The 19,613-nt window shown below is 41.3% G+C and overlaps 1 protein-coding gene across 1 annotated transcript in view; it reads left to right on the top strand.

The window, feature by feature from the left end:
- The window catches only part of HOOK3 (hook microtubule tethering protein 3), a 101,991-nt gene that overhangs the window by 25,863 nt on the left and 56,515 nt on the right, over positions 1–19,613 (top strand). The window contains exons 3-6 of the mRNA XM_065899914.1: positions 10,517–10,589; positions 13,484–13,534; positions 15,106–15,238; positions 18,528–18,595. Coding sequence (XP_065755986.1) covers positions 10,517–10,589; positions 13,484–13,534; positions 15,106–15,238; positions 18,528–18,595 — 325 coding nt within the window. The remainder of the gene's footprint in view (positions 1–10,516; positions 10,590–13,483; positions 13,535–15,105; positions 15,239–18,527; positions 18,596–19,613) is intronic.

Below are 19,613 nucleotides of genomic sequence, written 5' to 3'. Positions count from 1 at the left end.
TATGGTCCTTCAGACCGTTGCCTGTCAACTCCTTGACTCATCTGCTTTGGTCTCATCCTCTACCCAGTTTCAGCCACTCAATCTCGAGGTCATAACCCATGGCTTATCATCACCAGTAATCTGTGACCCTCTGTGGTCTCGATTTGCTCTCTCCCGCCGTCTGACCACTGCCTCCCGTCTTTCCCTCTCTCTCTGGCCGCACATCTCCAGCCATCCTTCAGTTCTTGAGGGCAGGTGGGGTCTCAACACTGTCCTTCACCTTCCCCTCTTTCTTTCCTCTTATTCAGCTGAAATTCCGTGGTCAGTCATAATTACTCCCTGTGTACATTTTTAGCTTCTCTGCCCCTTTTTTATTTCTTTGTACATTTTTAGCTAAACCACAACTTGGTTAAATCTAATATCCCACCAGTTCTGTGTCTCACCTATGCGGCTGAACCGAACTGGAAAAGACACAGACTTGCTGGTGCGTCTCATTTTACATTTCCCAGTGTGAACCCCTGGTCATCTGGTACTTCCCCAGCCCTCTCACTACCCCTCTTCCGGGTGACCGTCTCCCACTGTCCTTTCTGCAGACCTTCAGCACCACTTCCCCACTCTCTCCTCTGATTACCTTCCAAGGTAAGGGACCGCCTATTTCTGAGAAAGTTGAAACACATACAAGAGAATCTCTGTTGACTCCCCGACTACGTTTGCCCCCACCGGCATCAATGTGGCCACCTCGCTGCCCGTTACCGCCTTCGAGCTGTGCTGGGGCAGTCCTGTCGTAAAGTCAGCGGCTGCACGTTGTCTGTTGGGTCCTTTTGCCTCTCACCTACTCAGGATCTTTGCTTTACCAGTTCTCCCCTCTTTGCAGCACCCACGGCTTTGCCTGCTCTGCAGGGTCATATCCACTAGCAGGGAAGCAGGCTTATTTGTCTTTAAACAGACTTCTCAGGATCCCACTCCTGTCAGCCACTGCTCCCGTTCTCCTGCCTGTGCAGCATCTGTCTCAGAGTTCTCCCCCACCCCCGCCCCCCTTAATTCCGTCACGGTTTCCCCACCATCATGTTAGAACTGCACTTGTTGCTGATGCTAATGCCCGTTCTCAGTCCTCGTCTGGACTGGCAGTGGCGTTCAAAGGACAGATGCTCATCTGCTTATTACTTCCATCTGACACTTAATAAGATTTGACCTCCAGGATACTGTGACCTTCCAGGTTTCTCTCCTGTCTCATTGGATGATCTGCATTTCCTGCGCTGGTTTCGCTCTCCTGTGCTCCCGCCTAAGGACGCAGAGCTTAAGGACTCAGGCCTGGCCCCTCTTCTCTTTTGTTTGCGTTCACCCCCTCAGTGATTTCGTCTAGTCTCTTAGCCTTAAATAGCATCCCTATCCTAAGGACGCTCAGATTTTTATCTCCAGCGAGAACCTCTCCTCTGACGTCCAGACTTGTCTGATTGTCTACTTAGCGTCTCCAGGTGGGTCTAAAAGATATCTCAGAGTCATCGCATCTAGAACTAAACCCTGTCTTCTGCTCAGACCCACTCAGTCAAAGTCTTCTCATTTCAGTTGTTGGCATTTCTGGCCTTGAGCTGCTCAGACCGTGAAACCTCTCTTTCTTTTTCTCCACATCCTGCATCCAACCCATCAGCAAACACTGAAGGCTACACTTTTAAAATATAGCTAAATCCAGCCTTTAGATCTAACTTCCAGGTAACAGAGAAATACAGAGGACAGAGGAATAGGTTAGACTGAATCACAAGGAGAGGATCAGGAAAATCCAGAAAGTGGGATATTTCACAGGACAGTTGACCTGGTCTCTTCAGCAAGTGAATGTCAAGAGAAGAAAGGAACGGGGTGGACTCTTCTAGATCACAGAGTCCAGAGAGAAAGACACTGACCAAACGCATCACGTGGTTCTTCTGGAAGACCTGCCGCGTGCAGAGCGTGGATGCCCCGGAGGACGTCATGCTACGTGAGAAAGCCAGTCCCAGGGGGCAGACTGCTCCACTCCGCTTCTGGGAGGTGTCTGAAGTGGTCAGACTCATGGAAGCAGAGTGAAGTGGTGGCTGCCGGGGACTGGGATATGGGGGAAACGGGAGCTGCTGTTCAACAGGTATGAAGTTTCAGGTGCATGAGATGCGTAAGCCCTTCAGGCCTGCTGTGCGGCGCTGTGCTTGGGGTTAGTAGCACTGTACTCTGATCTTGAATGTCTCTTGAGAGGGCAGAGGTCATGTTAAGTGTTCCTACCACAGTTCCAAAACCAAACCAAATGCAATGCATGAAGCTTGGATCTTGTGTGAACAAAGACATTTCAAGGATGTAATGGAGGAAGTTTGAATATAGATTGAGTATTAGGTGGTATTCTGGGAGTGTTTCTTTGTTATGTTAGGTGTAGTATCAGAACCATGGTTAGTAAGGCACAGGAAAGCACCTTACTTGTTACAGATGTATAGTGGAATTTTTAGGAGTAAAAAAGTTTTATGATAAAAATTATTACCTTTACTGCTACCATATTGGTCTGGCTGCCATCATCTCTTGCCCATATCATGTTGGTAACTTCCTGACTAGTGTCGGTGTTTCTGTAGTTGCCTGCCCCAGAGTCTCATGTGAACCCAGCAGCCGCAGTGAGGTTTTCTGCTTAGAGCCCTGCACTGGTGCCCCATTTCACTCAGGGTAAAAGCCAAAGGACTCACAGTGATATATCAGAGCCCAAGTGACCTGAGCCCTTGGTACCACTCAGACTGCATTCCATTTTTTTTTTTAACATCTTTATTGGAGTATAATTGCTTTACAATGGTGTGTCAGTTTCTGCTTTGTAACAAAGTGAATCAGTTATACACATACGTATGTTCCCGTATCTCTTTCCTCTTGAACTCTGACCTCATTTGCTGGCGTTCTTTCCCACAGCAGCGCCCTGCTCGTCCTCACACGCCTTCTGCTGGGGGCATCGTGCGTGACCCGTCCCTCTGCCTCGGATGTTTATCAGTCAGATGTCCACATGCTGCCCTTCCTCACCAGCTGCCAGTCCCCACTGAGAGCTGTCTGCCTCTCCACCTAGCCCACCCTGACCACCTGTTCAGTATCGCCGCCGCCCTTACCTCCCAGAGCCCCTTGTCCTGCTCTAGAGTAGGTGTTCTGTAAATGCTAGCTAAATGAATGAATATGGAATTATGAACTTGGAAATGAAAAGAAAGCAACTTTTATCTTCTTTTATCCTTTATCTCCAAGAAGAGTTCACCACTCTGTCATTTTCCATCAACAGTTTCCCTGATACCAACTCGATGTTCTGACACCAGCTTCCTGAGGTAGCTCAGACCCCACAAGTTAAGGTCACAGTCGTTTTATTCTGACACTCGGGGCAGACTCGGCAGTTAAGGCCCCAGTCCCACAAGACTGTCCCCGCTGCAGACGCCAGGTAGATATGGATGGGGTCCTTGGGGCACCCACACTTCTGCCTAGCCAACTGCAAATGCAGGAGTTCCCATGAAGCCCCTCAGGTTTGAAACTCAGGGAAGCTCTATACTTGTGATTACATTTTTATTGTACAGGATCCAACTCAGGAACAGCCAAATGAAGGAGATGCACAGGGATGTGTGGGGTAGAGGCAGCGCAGAGCTCTGGGACCCCGCAAGCCCACTGCCTTCCCAGCACAGTGATGTGCTCACCCACCCCGAAGTTCTGAACCCTGTTGTTTAGGGTTTTATTGGGGGGTTTCACTAAAGAGACATGAGTGAAGTCGTTAGCCATGTGTTTGAACTCTGCTGCCAGTCCCTTCCTGGAGGTCAGGGGGTGGGGCTGAAAATTCCTCTGGGACCAGCCCTCGTCCTGAAGCGGTCTGCGGGTCCCACAGTGAATCACCCTGTTAGCATAAGCTCCGGTGTGGCTGGAAAGAGCTCATGATGAGTTATAAAAGACACCCCATCACTCAGGAAATTCTCAGGGTTTTAGGAGCTCAGCGCCAGGATCCAGGGACAGAGGGCAAATATATTTTTTATTCTGCCGCAACTGCATATTGATTGAAAGAGCAAGATCAGAAGTAGTAAGTTGTGCCTCTAAGTGCCATTAAGTTTTATTTTCAGAGTTCAAGAAAGAGGGAAAAAGAAAGTAGATGAAACCAAAAGAGGTAAAATGAAGGCCAAGCTGCGGACAGTGGTGGAATGCCTCTTTTTATTTATGGGACCTGATTGCCTGCCCTTGGTTTAGAGCCTGTGCCTCTGCGCCTCTGTTGCTCTTTCTAACACTGCAGGGGCTAAAGCATAATTTGCTTTATTTTTGTTGTCATCAAGGATGCGAAATATAAATGTCATAGCCAACTCTTCAATATCCATTTAGTGGCAGGGGACCAAAATGATTGTTTTAGGTAATGAAAAGATGATTAGAAAATAAACCTAAGAGGGACTTCCCTGGCATTCCGGTGGTTAAGACTCTGAGCTTCCATTGCAGGGGGCACGGGTTTGATCCCTGGTCAGGGAACTAAGATCCCGCATGCTGCACAGCGCGACCAAAAGAAAAAGGAAAATAGACCTAAGAATTAACATATCTATTTTAAAAAATAGTAACATTTGCTAATAAAAATGTCATATTAAGAAGTTGAGTCAAAATACAGTGTTTGTTTCGGACCCCATCTTAATTTGGGGGACTTCAATAAGAATACTATGGTACTTAAATAATTTAAGCAGTAGAAATAAAATTTAATTTTTTGGTTTCTGTGGAAGCAGTTGACTGCAGGATGACAGTGTATTCCTGGAATTATGTTACGGATTAAAATTAATGGGCCTTTCCTTTAGCTTAAGCTATGACTGGTGCATAAGTTACAGCCGAATAGATGTGTTACTGGGAAAGTCGAGGAAATGGCTTCATATGTTTTGTGGCTGGTTTGTGTCATTTCCTTAACAGGAGTCAGGACATAGTAAGACGCTAAAGATGGTTTCTGGCTCATGAAGAACATTCCCAGTAAGATTATCCCTTGTCATTTACGTATCTGTGCAGAACTATAATCTGTTAATATTTTGGAGAAAATCACCTTTATGCTGTTTGATCCTAGCCTGAGAACGTTTATTGAGGGGTGCTTAGAAAACATTGCTGAAATTGTAAACTACTTAGTGAAACAGAGTTATGGCTAGATGCCTGCATATTTGAGTCAAGTTCATGACTAGGAAAAGTATTGAATGGAAGAATGCTGTGGACTACTATTCTTTTTTTAATTGAAGTATAGTTGATTTACAGTGTTGTGTTAATTACTGCTGTACAGCAAAGTGATCCAGTTATACACATATATATATATATATATATATACTTTTTTTAAGATATTCTTTACCATTATGGTTCATTAGGTGATATTGAATATAGTTCACTATGCTATACAGTAGCACCTTGTTGTCGATCCATTCTATGTATAAAAGCTTACATCTGCTAATCCCAACCTCCCACTCCATCCCTCCCCCAACCGCCTCCCCCTTGGCAACCACCAGTCTGTTCTCTATGTCTGTGAGTCTGTTCTGTTTCATAGATAGGTTAATTTGTGTCATAGTTTAGATTTGTGGACTACTATTCTTGCTGTGTTCCGCCCAAGTAGCAGATTGGAAGCTTATTAAATAAAAGTGCTATCACCTTCCAAATGTATTTCAGTGCACAGATATCAATGAGAACTGCTGTGCGTCAGACGTGAAGTGCTGGGCAGACAGTGGTGAATGAGACAGACACCTGCCCCTGTTGACCATAGAACATCTTGAACGATGTGGGTCTTTGTTCTCTGTGACTAGACGGCTGAGCAGGAAGGAGAGAATTAGCCACAGGACCTTGGTGGTGTTTGCTAGGACCAGTTTCGTGTTGAACTCTGCTGATCTCTTGTGACAAAAGCGACAGTACCATCAACTCTGCCACTTAACGGTGTGATTGAACTTGGGGAAATTACTTAACTTCTGAGTCTGATATTGCTCAGCGTACCATGGGGACAGTGATACCTTCCTGGCAGTGTCACTGTGAACGCAGAGTGCCTGGCTCCATGGTTGGCAGGTTACTGGTGCTGAGTACATGGTGGTAATGGCTGTCTTTTGTCGTCTTCCCATCCAGCTCAGGCACATTCTGAGGCTTTGATGTGGTCATCTTTTAGGCAAGAAGCAAACTGTATCATAGTGATTGGTTTGAAATACTTGATTCAGATTTTTCTGAGTTCTTTGATTCATAAGAAGTGTTGCTCTAAGTTGTAAATGAAGTATCCCATAATCTTGGAGTTCTCAGAGTATATAATTTTAGACATTTTAATTTTTTTAAAAAATAAATTTATTTTTTTATTTTTGGCTGCATTGGGTCTTCGTTGCTGCGCACAGGCTTTCTCTAGTTGCAGCAAGCGGGGGGCTACTCTTCATTGTGGTGCACGGGCTTCTCATTGCGGTGGCTTCTGTTACTGCGGAGCACAGGCTGTAGGCGTGCAGGCTTCAGTAGTTGTGGCATGTGGGCTCAGTAGTTGTAGCTCGCGGGTTGTAGAGCACAGGCTCAGTAGTTGTGACGCACAGGGTTGCTTAGTTGCTCCGTGGCATGTGGAATCTTCCCGGACCAGGGCTTGAACCCATGTCCCCTGCATTGGCAGGCAGATTCTTAACCACTGCACCACCAGGGAAGCCCTCTTAGACATTTTAAAGCATTCTTTTTTATAAGTTAAGGGGTTTCCTGTTGAAATATAAGTATCTTTTAGCTGTGTGGCCCTGAATTTCCACTTAGCTAGTAAGTTCAGTGCCTTTGGCTTTGGGTAATCATCACCCATTTAGCACCAGACTCACAGATTGCCCTACTTATGATTGTCATTTTTGATTGGAAAGACTATTACTTGATAGGCAATGATTATGATTTTTAGATTACAGTTTTTTTGATTATTAAAAATATGGAATATTTTCTACTTTCTGAGCTATTTTTATAACAATTCTTTAATATCTCAGTAGAATTCACTTAAGTTGTTTTTCTTTGCATTATCTATTTTCACAAGAGGTTTTAAGCAAAGAGGACACTTTTGGGAGGTTCTCTGCCCAGTTTACAGGAGTCCCTTTCTCTGAAACCTGAAGTTGTGGGTGTCCTACTTGTGGCTCTCCATCCTTTTGGTCACATACAATCGGACTAGGGATGAAAAACAGTCTCTAGCTGTATTATTTGGAGTTTCCTGGGAATTTAGTATTGGGATTGAGTGATGGCTGGTCTTCAAAACTATCTTCTTGAACTGGCATGGTGAAGACTTAGAGTGTGTGTGTGGCTCTCTTCAGCGTTGTGTGGAGAAACAGAAAAAGTTGGTCTTCAGAGAGAAAACAAATAGATGGGCAGAAGCAAAGGTGAAAGTCAGAAGGGGAGTACTGTCTGGATTCTTAACAGCTTTCCAGATCCTTATTTCACTACTCAAGGAGGCCCAGCTATCTTTATGTACCATAACATACATCAGTGGTCTTCCAGTAAGTTCCCTTTTTTTGCACAATTTTGCTCAAATTAGTTTCTCTGACTTAACAACAAAAGAACCTTGACTAAAGAAGCTAGATGAAGCTTAAAACAAAAATGGATGGGTATGAATATCTACATTCAGAAGGAGGAAGTTAGACCCTTTACGTACACTATGCACATGGATCATAACTTCAATTTAAAACTAAAGCTGTGAGAATCTTAGAAGAAAACATAGAAGTAAATCTTCCTGACCTTGGATCAGGCAAAACCTTCTTAGATATAATACCAACATCAAAAGATAGATAAATTGAACGTTATCAAAAATTAAAAACCATTGTGCTGCAAATTATGCCATCAAGAAAGTGAAAAGATAACTCACAGAATGTGCGAAATTATTTACACATCTTATATCTGATAAGGGGCTTTTACCCTGAATACTAAAAACAAAAAAAAAAAAACCAAAAAAAATAAACCTCTCACAACTCAATAATAAAAAGACAATTCAGTTGTTTAACAGGAAAGACTCTGAATAGACTTGTCCATAGAGGATATACAGGTGGCCAATAAGCACATGAAAAGATACTCAACGTTGTTAGTCATTAAGGAAGTGCAAATCAAAACCACCGTGAGAGGGACTTCCCTGGTGGCACAGTGGTTAAGAATCCACCTGGGGACACGGGTTCGAGCCCTGGTCTGGGAAGATCCCACATGCCACGGAGCAACTAAGCCCGTGCACCACAACTGCTGAGCCCGTACGCCACAACTGCTGAAGCCCGCACGCCTAGAGCCTGTGCTCCGCAACAAGAGCAGCCACTGCAATGAGAGGCCCACTCGCCGCAACTAGAGAAAGCCCGCACACAGCAACAAAGACCCAACACAGCCAAAAATTAAAAAAATAATAAAAATAAATGAATTATAAGAATTTAAAAAAAAAAACACAGTGAGATAATATAATACTTCACACCCACTAGGATGAGCATAACTTTTTAGAGAGATAATAACAAATGTTGACAGGCTGTGGAAAAATTGGAACTGACGTGTTGCTAGCAGGAATGTAAAATGGTACAGCTGCTTTGGAAAACAGTTTGGTCACACTTCAGATGTTAAACAGAGTTATTATGGGACCGAGCAATTCCACTCCTAGGAACATACCCACATGAAGCATGTATATCAGCTGATGAATAGATAAACAAAATGTAGTGTATCCATAAATGGAATGTTTTTGAGCCATAAAAAGGAATGAAGTGGTGACACGTCCTACAACATGGATGAACCTTAAAAGCATGCTGAGTGAAAGAAGCCAGACACAAAAGACCCCACACAGTGTATAATTTCATTTATATGAAATGTACAAAATAGGCAAGCCCATGAAAACAAAGTAGATTAGTAATTTCTAGGGGCTGGAGAGAGGGAAATGGGAGTGACAGCCAGTGGATACAGGATTTCTTTGGGGAAGGTGGAAAGGTTCTAAAATTAGATTGTGGTGATGTGAATGTACTAAAATCCATTGCATTGTGTATTTCAAATGGGTGAGTTGTATGGTATGTGAATTATATCTCAATTTTTAAAAATTTAAGAGTAGAGAAATAGACAATAAAGTTAACATGTTAACTTGGATACAGGCTTCAAAAATAATCCTAATAGATTTCTACAGAGAAAACTTAGCTGTAACGTTTTTCGTAAATACTTATGCCTTGGGACTTCCCTGTTGGCGCAGTGGTTAAGAATCCACCAGCCAATGCAGGGGACACGGGTTCAATCCCTGGCCCGGGAGGATCCCACATGCCACAGAGCAACTAAGCCCGTGCACCATAATCACTGAGCCTGTGCTCTAAAGCCCGCAAGCCACAACTACTGAGCCCGCGAGCCACAACTACTGAAGCCCACACACCTAGATCCCGTGCTCTGCAACAAGAGAAGACACTGCAACGAGAAGCCTGTGCACTGCAACGAAGAGTAGCCCCTCTCGCTGCAACTAGAGAAAGCCTGCGCACAGCAACGAGGACCCAACACAGCCATTAATTAATTAATCAATCAAGCAATTAATTTAAAAAATTCTACCAAAAAATTCTTATGCCTAAATATGTATATTTTTCTTAATAATAAATTTTTGAAATTCTACATAGCAGGTTACTTTATTTAAAGATAATTTGACCAAAATTTAGTAGCGGTTGTATTTATCAGTCTGAGTGACAGTGTAAGTTGAAATGTAGATTTTTTTTCCCCTAACATATTTCCCTTGTTGCCATTATGTTTTCTGAGTGAACGGAGATTGTTGTGTAATGAAAAGATCTTTGGATTTGGCACTTGCTGGAGCAGGACAGAGGTGTTCAGTCTGTGGTCTTGAACAAATAATTTAATTTTTTAGAGCATCGATTTCAGGAACTTTAAAGCGACTATCATACCAGGATAAAACCTTTTTTTTTTTTCTTTCTCGTGTTTATAGAAGTTTTGGAGGTTTTCCTAAGAAAAATAAGCATAAGTATATTCAGCGTCTATCCTTGTTTCAGTTTGTTTGTCCACACCAGTGTTATCTTAGATTTAGGGCTTCTGCAAACAGAAATGGTATCCAACTTTGTCTAATGTCTAGTATTACATAAACAGGTTCTCTGTTTATATTATTTAAAGAAACTGAAATTTTAATAACATTATTGGTGACCTTTGAAGTAGTAGGTGATGGAAGTCATTGAAATATTAACTGAAAAGCTTATTTTAACCTTCTTCCTAATACACATCTTTTGCCTTTATAAAACAATTGTCATTGATTTGGACTGTTTTTAGATATTAGCATGGTATCTACTAATTATGTTAATTCCAGATTAGTGTATAATTTGAAAAACATGTATTAATTGTATGTTATCACTTTTCACCTTTTAGCTTGCTTTTGATAAAATTATGTTTTTTAATGAGTGATAACAGTTGATTTTAGAGATTTCTACTGTAATTGCATTCGATCTCATGTACATGTATTATTTTGTGGCTCGTGTGTCAAATACCTTTTTTTGTTGCAGTTAAGTGATAATACAGGATGGGTTTCAATTGTGTGTGTGTGTTTGGTTTTGTTTTAGCTTGAAAGCTACATGATATTAACATGCTAGCTTTTTCTTATTTGCAGAGATCCTGCATATTTTGATGAAAATTGGCTAAACAGAATTAAAACTGAAGTGGGAGATAATTGGAGGCTAAAGGTATTTTCTTTTTATTTTCCTATTCGTTAATTAACCTTTTACTTGGGTGTATATACTACTTGTTGACTTTTGCTCTGATGCGTCTAGTGAGCTTTAGAAACTTAGATAGCCTTTGGTGAAATAATCTAGAATTGAAGATTGGGGTAACCTGGAATTGCTCACCAAGGTATAGTCTGAGTCGGTAAAGCATAGTGACTGAGGGCTCGGGCTTCAGAGCCGGACTGCCTGTGTCCACATCCCAGCCCAGCCACTCACAGCCGCTCACAGCTGCTGGGAAAGTCTTTAACCTTTCAGTGCGTGAGTTTTCCCGTTTGTAAAATGGGGATTGTGATAGGATCTACCTCACAGAGATAAATGAATTAATACATATAATGTACTTAGGACAGTAATGTTGTTATTAATAATGAGAAAATACTGATCATTATTAACTGTGTCCAGAACACTCAGAGAATGGATTATTTTTATTTCCTTCCTAGTAGCCTTATTTTTCGGTATTCCTCAAGCATCTTTGATGGAAACCCACAGTGAGAAACACAGTTTACACTGCAGCCTCCCACCCACCTAACTGCATGTTCCTGAATAGTTGAATACGTTTTTAACCTTACTTAATGCAGTAATGTTTTTAGTTCAGTTTTTGAAATATAGATTGCAACCCATCTCTAAATTATTTTTTTAACTTTATAGTTTGAAACGATTATAGATTCACAGGAGTTGGGAAAAGAAATGTACAGAGAAGTTCCACATACCTTTCCCCTAGTTTCTCCAGGGCTAACATCTTGTGTGACTGTAATGCAGTAGCAAACCTGGGGAACTGACGTGGATACGATCCACAGCGTGTTCACAGTTCATTCGTTCTGCACACACTCTTCTGTGTGTGTGCGCCGCTCTGTGTGGCCCTGTCAGCGTGTAGACTCACATAACGGCGATGCAGGCTGCCCCATCCCTGCCAGGTGTCCGGTGGTGCCTCTATCCCATCAACCACACCACCCTCACCCGAACCCCTGGCCACCGCTGACTTGTTCTCCATCTCTATAGTTTCCTTACACCACCTTGATCTGTGGTCATGACTGGCAGCTTGGAAAACTCTGGAGCCATTTATTTTTAATACACATTGGTAGGGACTCCGAAGTGCAAGTGAGTGAGCGTGTGAAGCCCCTGGACTTAAGATGAGCTAAGCGTGGTTTGTCTTTATATTTCCCCATAAAACACATGTTTGAGGAAAATATTTATTCACTGACTAGATATTGGGTCTGCCAAAATCTAATTCCTCCTTTTCACTAAGCTAGAGTGAATGGATGCTATTTAATTTCTAAATAACCTTTCAAGAATAGGCAATTAAAGTGATGGCTTTTTAACGTTATAACCTGTTTAAAGTCTTGCTGCTAAATCAGCTTATGTTTGCTGCTGCTTCACAAGAGGGAGTTGCGTGTCCCACGCCCGTGCACACAGTGTGCACGTAAATCCACACGGTCTTCAGTGTCACCGGGGTGGCAAAGGCAGTAACAGAGAGAAAGCGAAATGTTTATTGTACTCTTAATATTCTGAACTGAAAGTAACCATTCCGATTTGCATTCCTATTCTCTATATTTTATCCTATATTATGTTTCTTCAATTATATTTCTTCAATTTTAAGATTGATTTTAAGATACCATTGATTAATTATAAGATTTGTAGCTTTTTTCAGTGGAGAATAAACTACCATTTTAAGTGAAAACATTGATTTTTAAGACTTTCTAATTTAAAATGTTATAATACGAAAAATTGAACACCCTAGAACCAGAGAAAGTATATTATATATTTTCCGTGTCTCCAAATTTTTAGGCATACAAAACATGTTAGTTTTATTTATGAGATTCTTTTTTTTTTTTAATATGAAGTTTTCAGTTTATTTTCTCCCTTAAAAATAAGTATGTCTTTGATTAACCACTGGATCCCCTGCTGTGGAATCTTTTATTTGATAGCTATCACTCCTACAGTCTTCTGTCCTAGGACATCTTCAACTATGAGCATCTACCTGGGGACAGCCAGGTAGATGATCAACAGCATCATATCGTGTGTGCATATGACTTAACGCAAATTCAGCCAGATAAGTTGGGTCAAAAAAGAAGAGGGAAGAAAATAAGTTTACAGTAAATAGTGCAGGTAATTCTGCCCGTGATTTCACCCAGGTAACATGACCAGGAGCCTGCGCTCTGGAGTTGAGTGAGTGTTGGTCCCTCATCCTGTCGTGTTACTGGGGTGCTTTTTATAGCACAAGTATCTTGGCAATGCTGAGCGTTATACTAACATTTAAAGATGTAGTAGTGTTTTTTTAACCTTATGGCTCCTAAATATTTACTTGGCCTCAGCTGAAGGAAAACACTTTTCTGACCATGGAGGAATTTGGAGACATTCCTTCATAGGTGACTACCTGATTTGTAGGTTGTGTTAGGAGATATCCAAGGGTAATTTTGACTGTAATTTTTGTTTAATGCTCTAAATTTAGAACTTACCCTCTATGTAAGATGCAACTCTACTTTTCTGGGTAAAACAGCACTGAGCTCAAGTCTTCACTAAGGATGATACGTTTTTTTTTCTATGCAGAAGATCTACATAATTTAATCTTACTGTTAGGTCTTGTTCAGTTACCTTCGAATTTTTGTCGATGTGGTTAGAACATTGAAAATTTAACATAATTGGATACTTAATTTGCTTTATAGATCTCTTAGATCAAATAAATTAAGCCACTGATAGTCTTTTTTATGATAGTAATTCAAATGTACTGTTGAATTTTATTTTTTATGTTTACTTTATGATTAACAAGAATGATTAGTTGGTTCAGAAATTTTTTAGGTTAAACTATATTTTCATCTGTGATTGCCTTTTACCCAGTTGTTTTCTCTCTCTTTAAACAGATCAGCAATTTAAAGAAAATTTTGAAAGGAATCCTGGATTACAATCATGAGGTAAGGAGTTTTTATCATTCTGCTTGGAAGTATTACTGTAGGATAGTTTAATCTTACAATATTTTACAGTAGTTTCAAGTAAAGGAAATATTGCCTTAATATTAATAATCAGCTTTATGTTCCATTGTATGGTCTCTAAGATGTTGGTTCAAAAAGCTGGTTCACCAGCTATTAGATGTTTACTAGATAATCTTTTTCACTATACTATGGATAGTTTGTGAGTGGTTACTCATTTATGTTAAACTTTCCCTTCTGCTGTCCATTAACTCTCTCCTTTCTTCCCTTACTCGTGAAGGTGGTTTAGAGTCCATGCACAGTTACTAACAAGTCCTGTGCCTACTTCCATTTTATTCCTTGGCAAACCCGTACCCCTAGATTAACTCAGTTTATCCTCTGAGTCTGCATCAGAACGGTCAGGATATCGCTGGGGAAAAAAATCAGGCAGTGGAGCTAGTTTACTTTAAATTTCATGATCACAGATACCAAGTGGACACAACATAGCCTAGAAACACCTGTGTTATTTCCTTACTGTTTTTCCCGACAAGCTTACGTGCATTTAAACCTACATCTGTACTTACGTTATCTGTCTTCACCTCAGTATGTGACTCTGCCGTCCGCCCTACTATTCAAGTCCAGAGCCTACAGATCATCCTGCAGTCCTTCCTTCATTTGATATCATCAGCAAGACGTATAGTTAAATCTCCAAAATACAGTTTTCTCTGTTTCTGCTGCCACCACCCTGTACCGAGCCATCACCAGCTTTTGCTTAGATAACTCGCGGAGTGTGCCCTGATTTCACTTCTGCCCCACTACAATCTGTTCTCCACTCTCAAGCCAGGATGAGTTTAAAAAGGAGAATGTATGTCACTCTCATCCTCCAAGTCATCTTCCATGGTTTCCTGTGGCATCGAGAATCAGATCCATACTTCTTACCAGGAGCCACCGGATGCCACATGACCCTTCTCACCTCTTCTTTCCCTGCTCCTTCCTTACCCGTCACACTACAGCCACATTCATCCTGCTTCTGCGCTTTTAGGATCTTCTTTTTTCACTGTAGGGTTATCAGACAGAAACCTACCCGTTTGTCTAAATGTGTCATTTCATTTGGGGCCAGTTTCCCCATGAAGGAAGCCTCCATTCTCTTTCCTTATGTGGGTGTCTTGTTATCAGTATTTTAGAGTCAAATGGAGTGAAGGTGGCCAGGGGAGTCTTCCTGTTGTGGGCATGAACCTATATTTAACTTCTGCTCTTTCTGGTGCCCCCTGGTTCAGAAGCTCTCAGGCTCTCCTTCTCTGGAGAGTGCACATGCAGTCTTTCTGGGGGAGGTGGAGGGGTCAGTAGTACTCAGTTTCTTTGCTCGGCGTGCATACCACATACCAGATGAGGGACTAAGTTGTTGTGACTCAGGATAGTTATAATTTATGTATGGGAGGTATAAGTAGAAATTGGGAGTGAGATTGGCTTAACTGCTCTGCTCTTAACAGTGAGTTTCTGACAAACTAATCTCTATCAAGTATTTTATTTGGTCATATAGATGTAAATGCAATTCTCATGTTTTTATCTCTGTCCAGATTTTAGGGCAGCAAATTAATGACTTTACTCTCCCTGACGTGAACCTTATTGGGGAGCATTCTGATGCCGCAGAGCTGGGAAGGATGCTCCAACTCATTTTAGGCTGTGCTGTGAACTGTGAACAGAAGCAAGGTAATTTATTTGATGTTAGTGTATGCATGTAAAATAGTTAAGTAAAGTAATACACGTTGTGTATTTTATATATAAATCACATGTACAAACAACATCTTAAGGCCACCCACCAAGTATGCCATTTTCTGTGATTTTGCTAGTAATCTGTTTTCAAGCTGAAAAGGGTTTTACAGGTTAGAATAAATTTGATTATGATGTTCTTCCCCTTTCTGCAAGACTGCATAATTCTTTGAGCAGATTATTTTTAACTACACTGAATGTAATGAAATTTACTGTTACTTGGACAAGGTCCAGCCAAACTAATTAATTAATAATAGTCAATTCAGCTATAGGAGTGTAAAGTTCGATACTTTAGATTGCAAGTGCGAAGGGGTTATTCATAAACATTCACCGAAGTCATGCACCCTGCCGGGGCTTGGAACACAGTGTCAGACAAAACCAAGATAGTACCTGCCCTCACGGAACTTGCAGTTGAGTGGGGTGGGCATTTCTAAGTAGAACGCTTGACTTTAAAAGGCAGGTGAAAAATTATTTAATGTAGTTCATTGAATTCAGATAAGAATTTCTTATGTATTTATTCTGTTAGGAGATTCATCAGCTTTTGGAGATGTCTAGCTGTTAAGAGTTGGCTAATTATTTATTACAGGGTGTGAATAGGAGAAGGCAAGGATGTTACCTATATCCATCGTTCTATGGGAAGACAATCAAAATATTTGTTGAGCTTCTCACACAGACCAAGTGTTCTCTGTAACACCTGGCTTGAGGTTTTCCCTAAAAATTACATAAATGATGAAAACTTTGAACAGGATTTTAACCTCTCACTGTCCAGAGGGCATGCTCTGGTCTCAGGAACACAGCAGAGAGCTTGGATCAAATGCACTTCTGAGTTGCCGAGTGTTACCTGTCACTGCCCTGGGGGCCCGGCCTGTTTCCTCGTCTGCAGAGGCGGGGCACGACAGCTGGTCGTCGTGAGGAGTCGGTGAAACGGTGTGTGTGTTTGCTTCGCAACCCGTAGCGCACCGCAGACACAAGGGCTCTGTGTTTAGAGGCTGTTTCTCAGTTCCTAGAAGTGAGGCGTTGGCTCAGCGTGCCTTTCTCTTGGCTATCTGACTTGTTAAATTGGGGCACGTAAGTGGTGGTGTATTTGAAAAAGCAGAGATTAGCAGTAAAAACGCACTAAAAATAATATTTACCGAGTTCTCCCTCCTGCCTGGTTAACAGAACAAACGGCACTTTTTACAAATTGGGAAACTGAGACTCCTGAGTATTGTTTGACTTGCCCAAGATCTCTTGCTCGTGAGAGGCTAGCGAGGACAAAAACACGTGTCTCCCACATTAGAACTAAATGCTCTTTGTACTGAGCTGAGCTGTAGGCTTTGGACCTAGACGCTCACTTTGCAGGACAGACTCCCTGGCGTAGCCTAGCTCATTCTCCACTGCCTCCTGGATCTGCCAGTAATCATACGTACTTGGATTTTGGACTTTTAAGATTTAACTTTTTTTTTTTTAACTTTTCAAAACTAGTACATTAACGTGGTTCTCATCATCATTTTATCATCCAGCATTTTACGGTGTTCGCGGGGAAGGGCCTTGACGTGGCAACACCGCTTCTTAACTAACGCTTCCCCTCTCACACCTGACTAACCTCCGCCCCCTGTCCCCCGTCACACCCTTCACACCCACGGGGCTGTCGTCCGTCTTTCTCCCATGACTGGGCCACTGCCTCTCCCCACCATGTTCACAGTCTTTCATTCCGATCCCGGCTGTGCCAGCTGCTCTGTAGCCTGGGAATTCTGTGCTTGGTGCCTTGTACCCAACGCTCGTAGGACGCTCCTCACTAACAAACCAAACAAACAAAAAGTTCAGCTCAGACTAAAGGGATTCTTTTTTTTTTAAAACCGGAAAGTGGTTAAGTTATGATGCACAGTATTCCTACTTTGGGCCTAAGAACGATGCCTGTGGTTTGAGTGTATTGTGTATACTTGCATACGCATCACTGATTGGGTACAAGCATCCTTACGACAGTACTTCCTTAAAAACATGCTTTGTTTAACTAAAAGCTTTGGCTTTAACAACCAGAATGTCGTAATTTAATAGTGCTGTCAAAATTCTTTTTTTTTTTTTAAACAAGTTACCTGTCAAGCAAAGGACTACAGTTTTGGCATTCCAAATCCATGAGTTTCTTGCCAGTAGGTCACTGTAACGATTGCACAGTAAGACTCTTTCATATAATATTAGAGTGCTGAGACAATTTTTTTTGGTGTTTTTTTGGGTATAGAGTGGAGAGAGGCAGGTTGAGGCTATAATTTCCTAATGACTTTATGTTTTAAAATGTTTCTTATTGGGTGGGGACGGGGGAGTGATGAATTGGGAGATTGGGATTGACATGTATACACTAATGTGTATAAAATGGATGACTAATAAGAACCTGCTGTATAAAAAAAAATAAAATTAAAAAATTAAAAAAAAATGTTTCTTGTTAAAATATATTTACGTATTTGTTGAAATCCAGCTGGCCTATTGATTGTTTATGCTTAATACCTGTTTTTTCATCTATTATTGGATTTGAAAATAATGAAAACTACTTCCAGGGCTTTATTTAGAAGGCAGAATTTTTTTTTTTTCAACTTTGTCACTATGAACGGCTAAGGGAGCCTTCTCTTTTTCGGCATTGGTGAGGGTAAGGTTGATGAAATTGATGCTTTAGCTTATTAGAGATTTGGGTCATTATTTTAAAGCCCCGGGTTACACAGTGTTTAACTATAGCGTCAGTCTCTATCTTAAATTCACCTTAATTCTTTGTCCTGAGCAGGTCTCAGTATCCCTAAGTTTTTTTTTTTAATTGTAGAAAATATTAAGGTAGAAATTATACACAATTCAATACTTTGATGTCACATAAGAATAAAACACAGACATCAAAGTTTTATAACATGTAGCAAAGAATAATGTGAAAGATTTTTAGATTTTAGGAACAGTAATACAGAGTCCTTTCCATTCTGGCCTTAGGCTGTACCGTTTCATTGTTTTACATTCCCGAGATCCTCCATTCCTGTGACCTTTAGCTGTAGCCTCAACTTTATGGGGGGGCAGTTATTTTTAAGGACGGATAAATAATGTGATTTTCAGCCTTTACTTTACCTATGACACATGTATTTAACCATATACGAGGAATTCCGAGGAAGAATCAAAACACAGGAAACTTCTTTTCAGAATTCATGAAGTGTTAGCCTTTACTCCCTTGATCGTCTATAACTTGAACACTGACATTCCAGGTTGTTCTTACTTTCAGAGTACATCCAAGCCATCATGATGATGGAGGAATCAGTGCAACACGTTGTCATGACAGCCATCCAGGAGGTATGTTGGACCTTTGTGCTTACAGTTTGTGAGAAGTTAAAGGAGCAAACATGAGTTTAAATAATTGAAGTAGAAATTTTAAAAAGAGATTCTCCTACTCATTTTTTGAGAATTTTTTTCTTCGCACTTATGCTATAGCTTGTCTCATTTTTATTTAAACGTTAAATGTTTGTCTTGGAATTATAGATATTCCGTAACAATTCCTAATTTTTTTTAATGCTCTAATGAATTAGGAATAGTAGACTAATTCCTAAAGCCATTATGAATAATATCTATCTTAAACCAGCAGTCTGCCTCACACTTAAGTATTGGTTTCTTATTTGGAAGGAAATGGGTCTTCAACTCCAGCCAGACTCAAGGCAGTTTCTAGATGAATATTTATTTGAAACTGTAGGAGGGGAAAACTGTTTTGTTCCTCTACCCTTTCAAGTTTTTAGCTGGAGCCTCTGTTAAAAACAAACAAACAAAAGACAGATTAACAATAGAAGAGCATACAAATGTATTTAAGTTTTACACAACACAGGAGGCTTCATAAAGAAATGAAGATCAAAGAAGTGTTTCTTTTTTAAAAAATTATTTTATTTATTTATTTTTGGCCGTGTTGGGTCCTTGTTGCTGCGTGTGGGCTTTCTCTAGTTGCGGCGAGCGGGGGCTACTCTTCCTTGAAGTGCGCGGGCTTCTTATTGCGGTGGCTTCTCTTGTTGCAGAGCACGGGGTCTAGGTGCGTGGGCTTCAGTAGTTGCGGCACGCGGGCTCAGTAGTTGTGGCTCATGGGCTCTAGAGCGCAGGGTCGGTAGTTGTGGCACATGGGCTTAGTTGCTCCGCGGCATGTGGGATCTTCCTGGACCAGGAATCAAACCCGTGTACCCTGCATTGGCAGGCGGATTCTCAACCACTGCGCCACCAGGGAAGCCCAAAGAGGTGTTTCAACCTGAGTGTTTTGATGCTGGATTTGGTGAAGAGTGGAAAGTCTCGTGGAAAAATGTGATAGGGCGAAAAACGGCAAGTCCTGTTTGTT

Source organism: Phocoena phocoena, chromosome 21 (assembly GCF_963924675.1).
Source record: "Phocoena phocoena chromosome 21, mPhoPho1.1, whole genome shotgun sequence".
NCBI lineage: Eukaryota > Metazoa > Chordata > Mammalia > Artiodactyla > Phocoenidae > Phocoena > Phocoena phocoena.
Note: the sequence above shows the minus strand (reverse complement) of the source record. Positions and strands in the feature narration are given on the sequence as shown.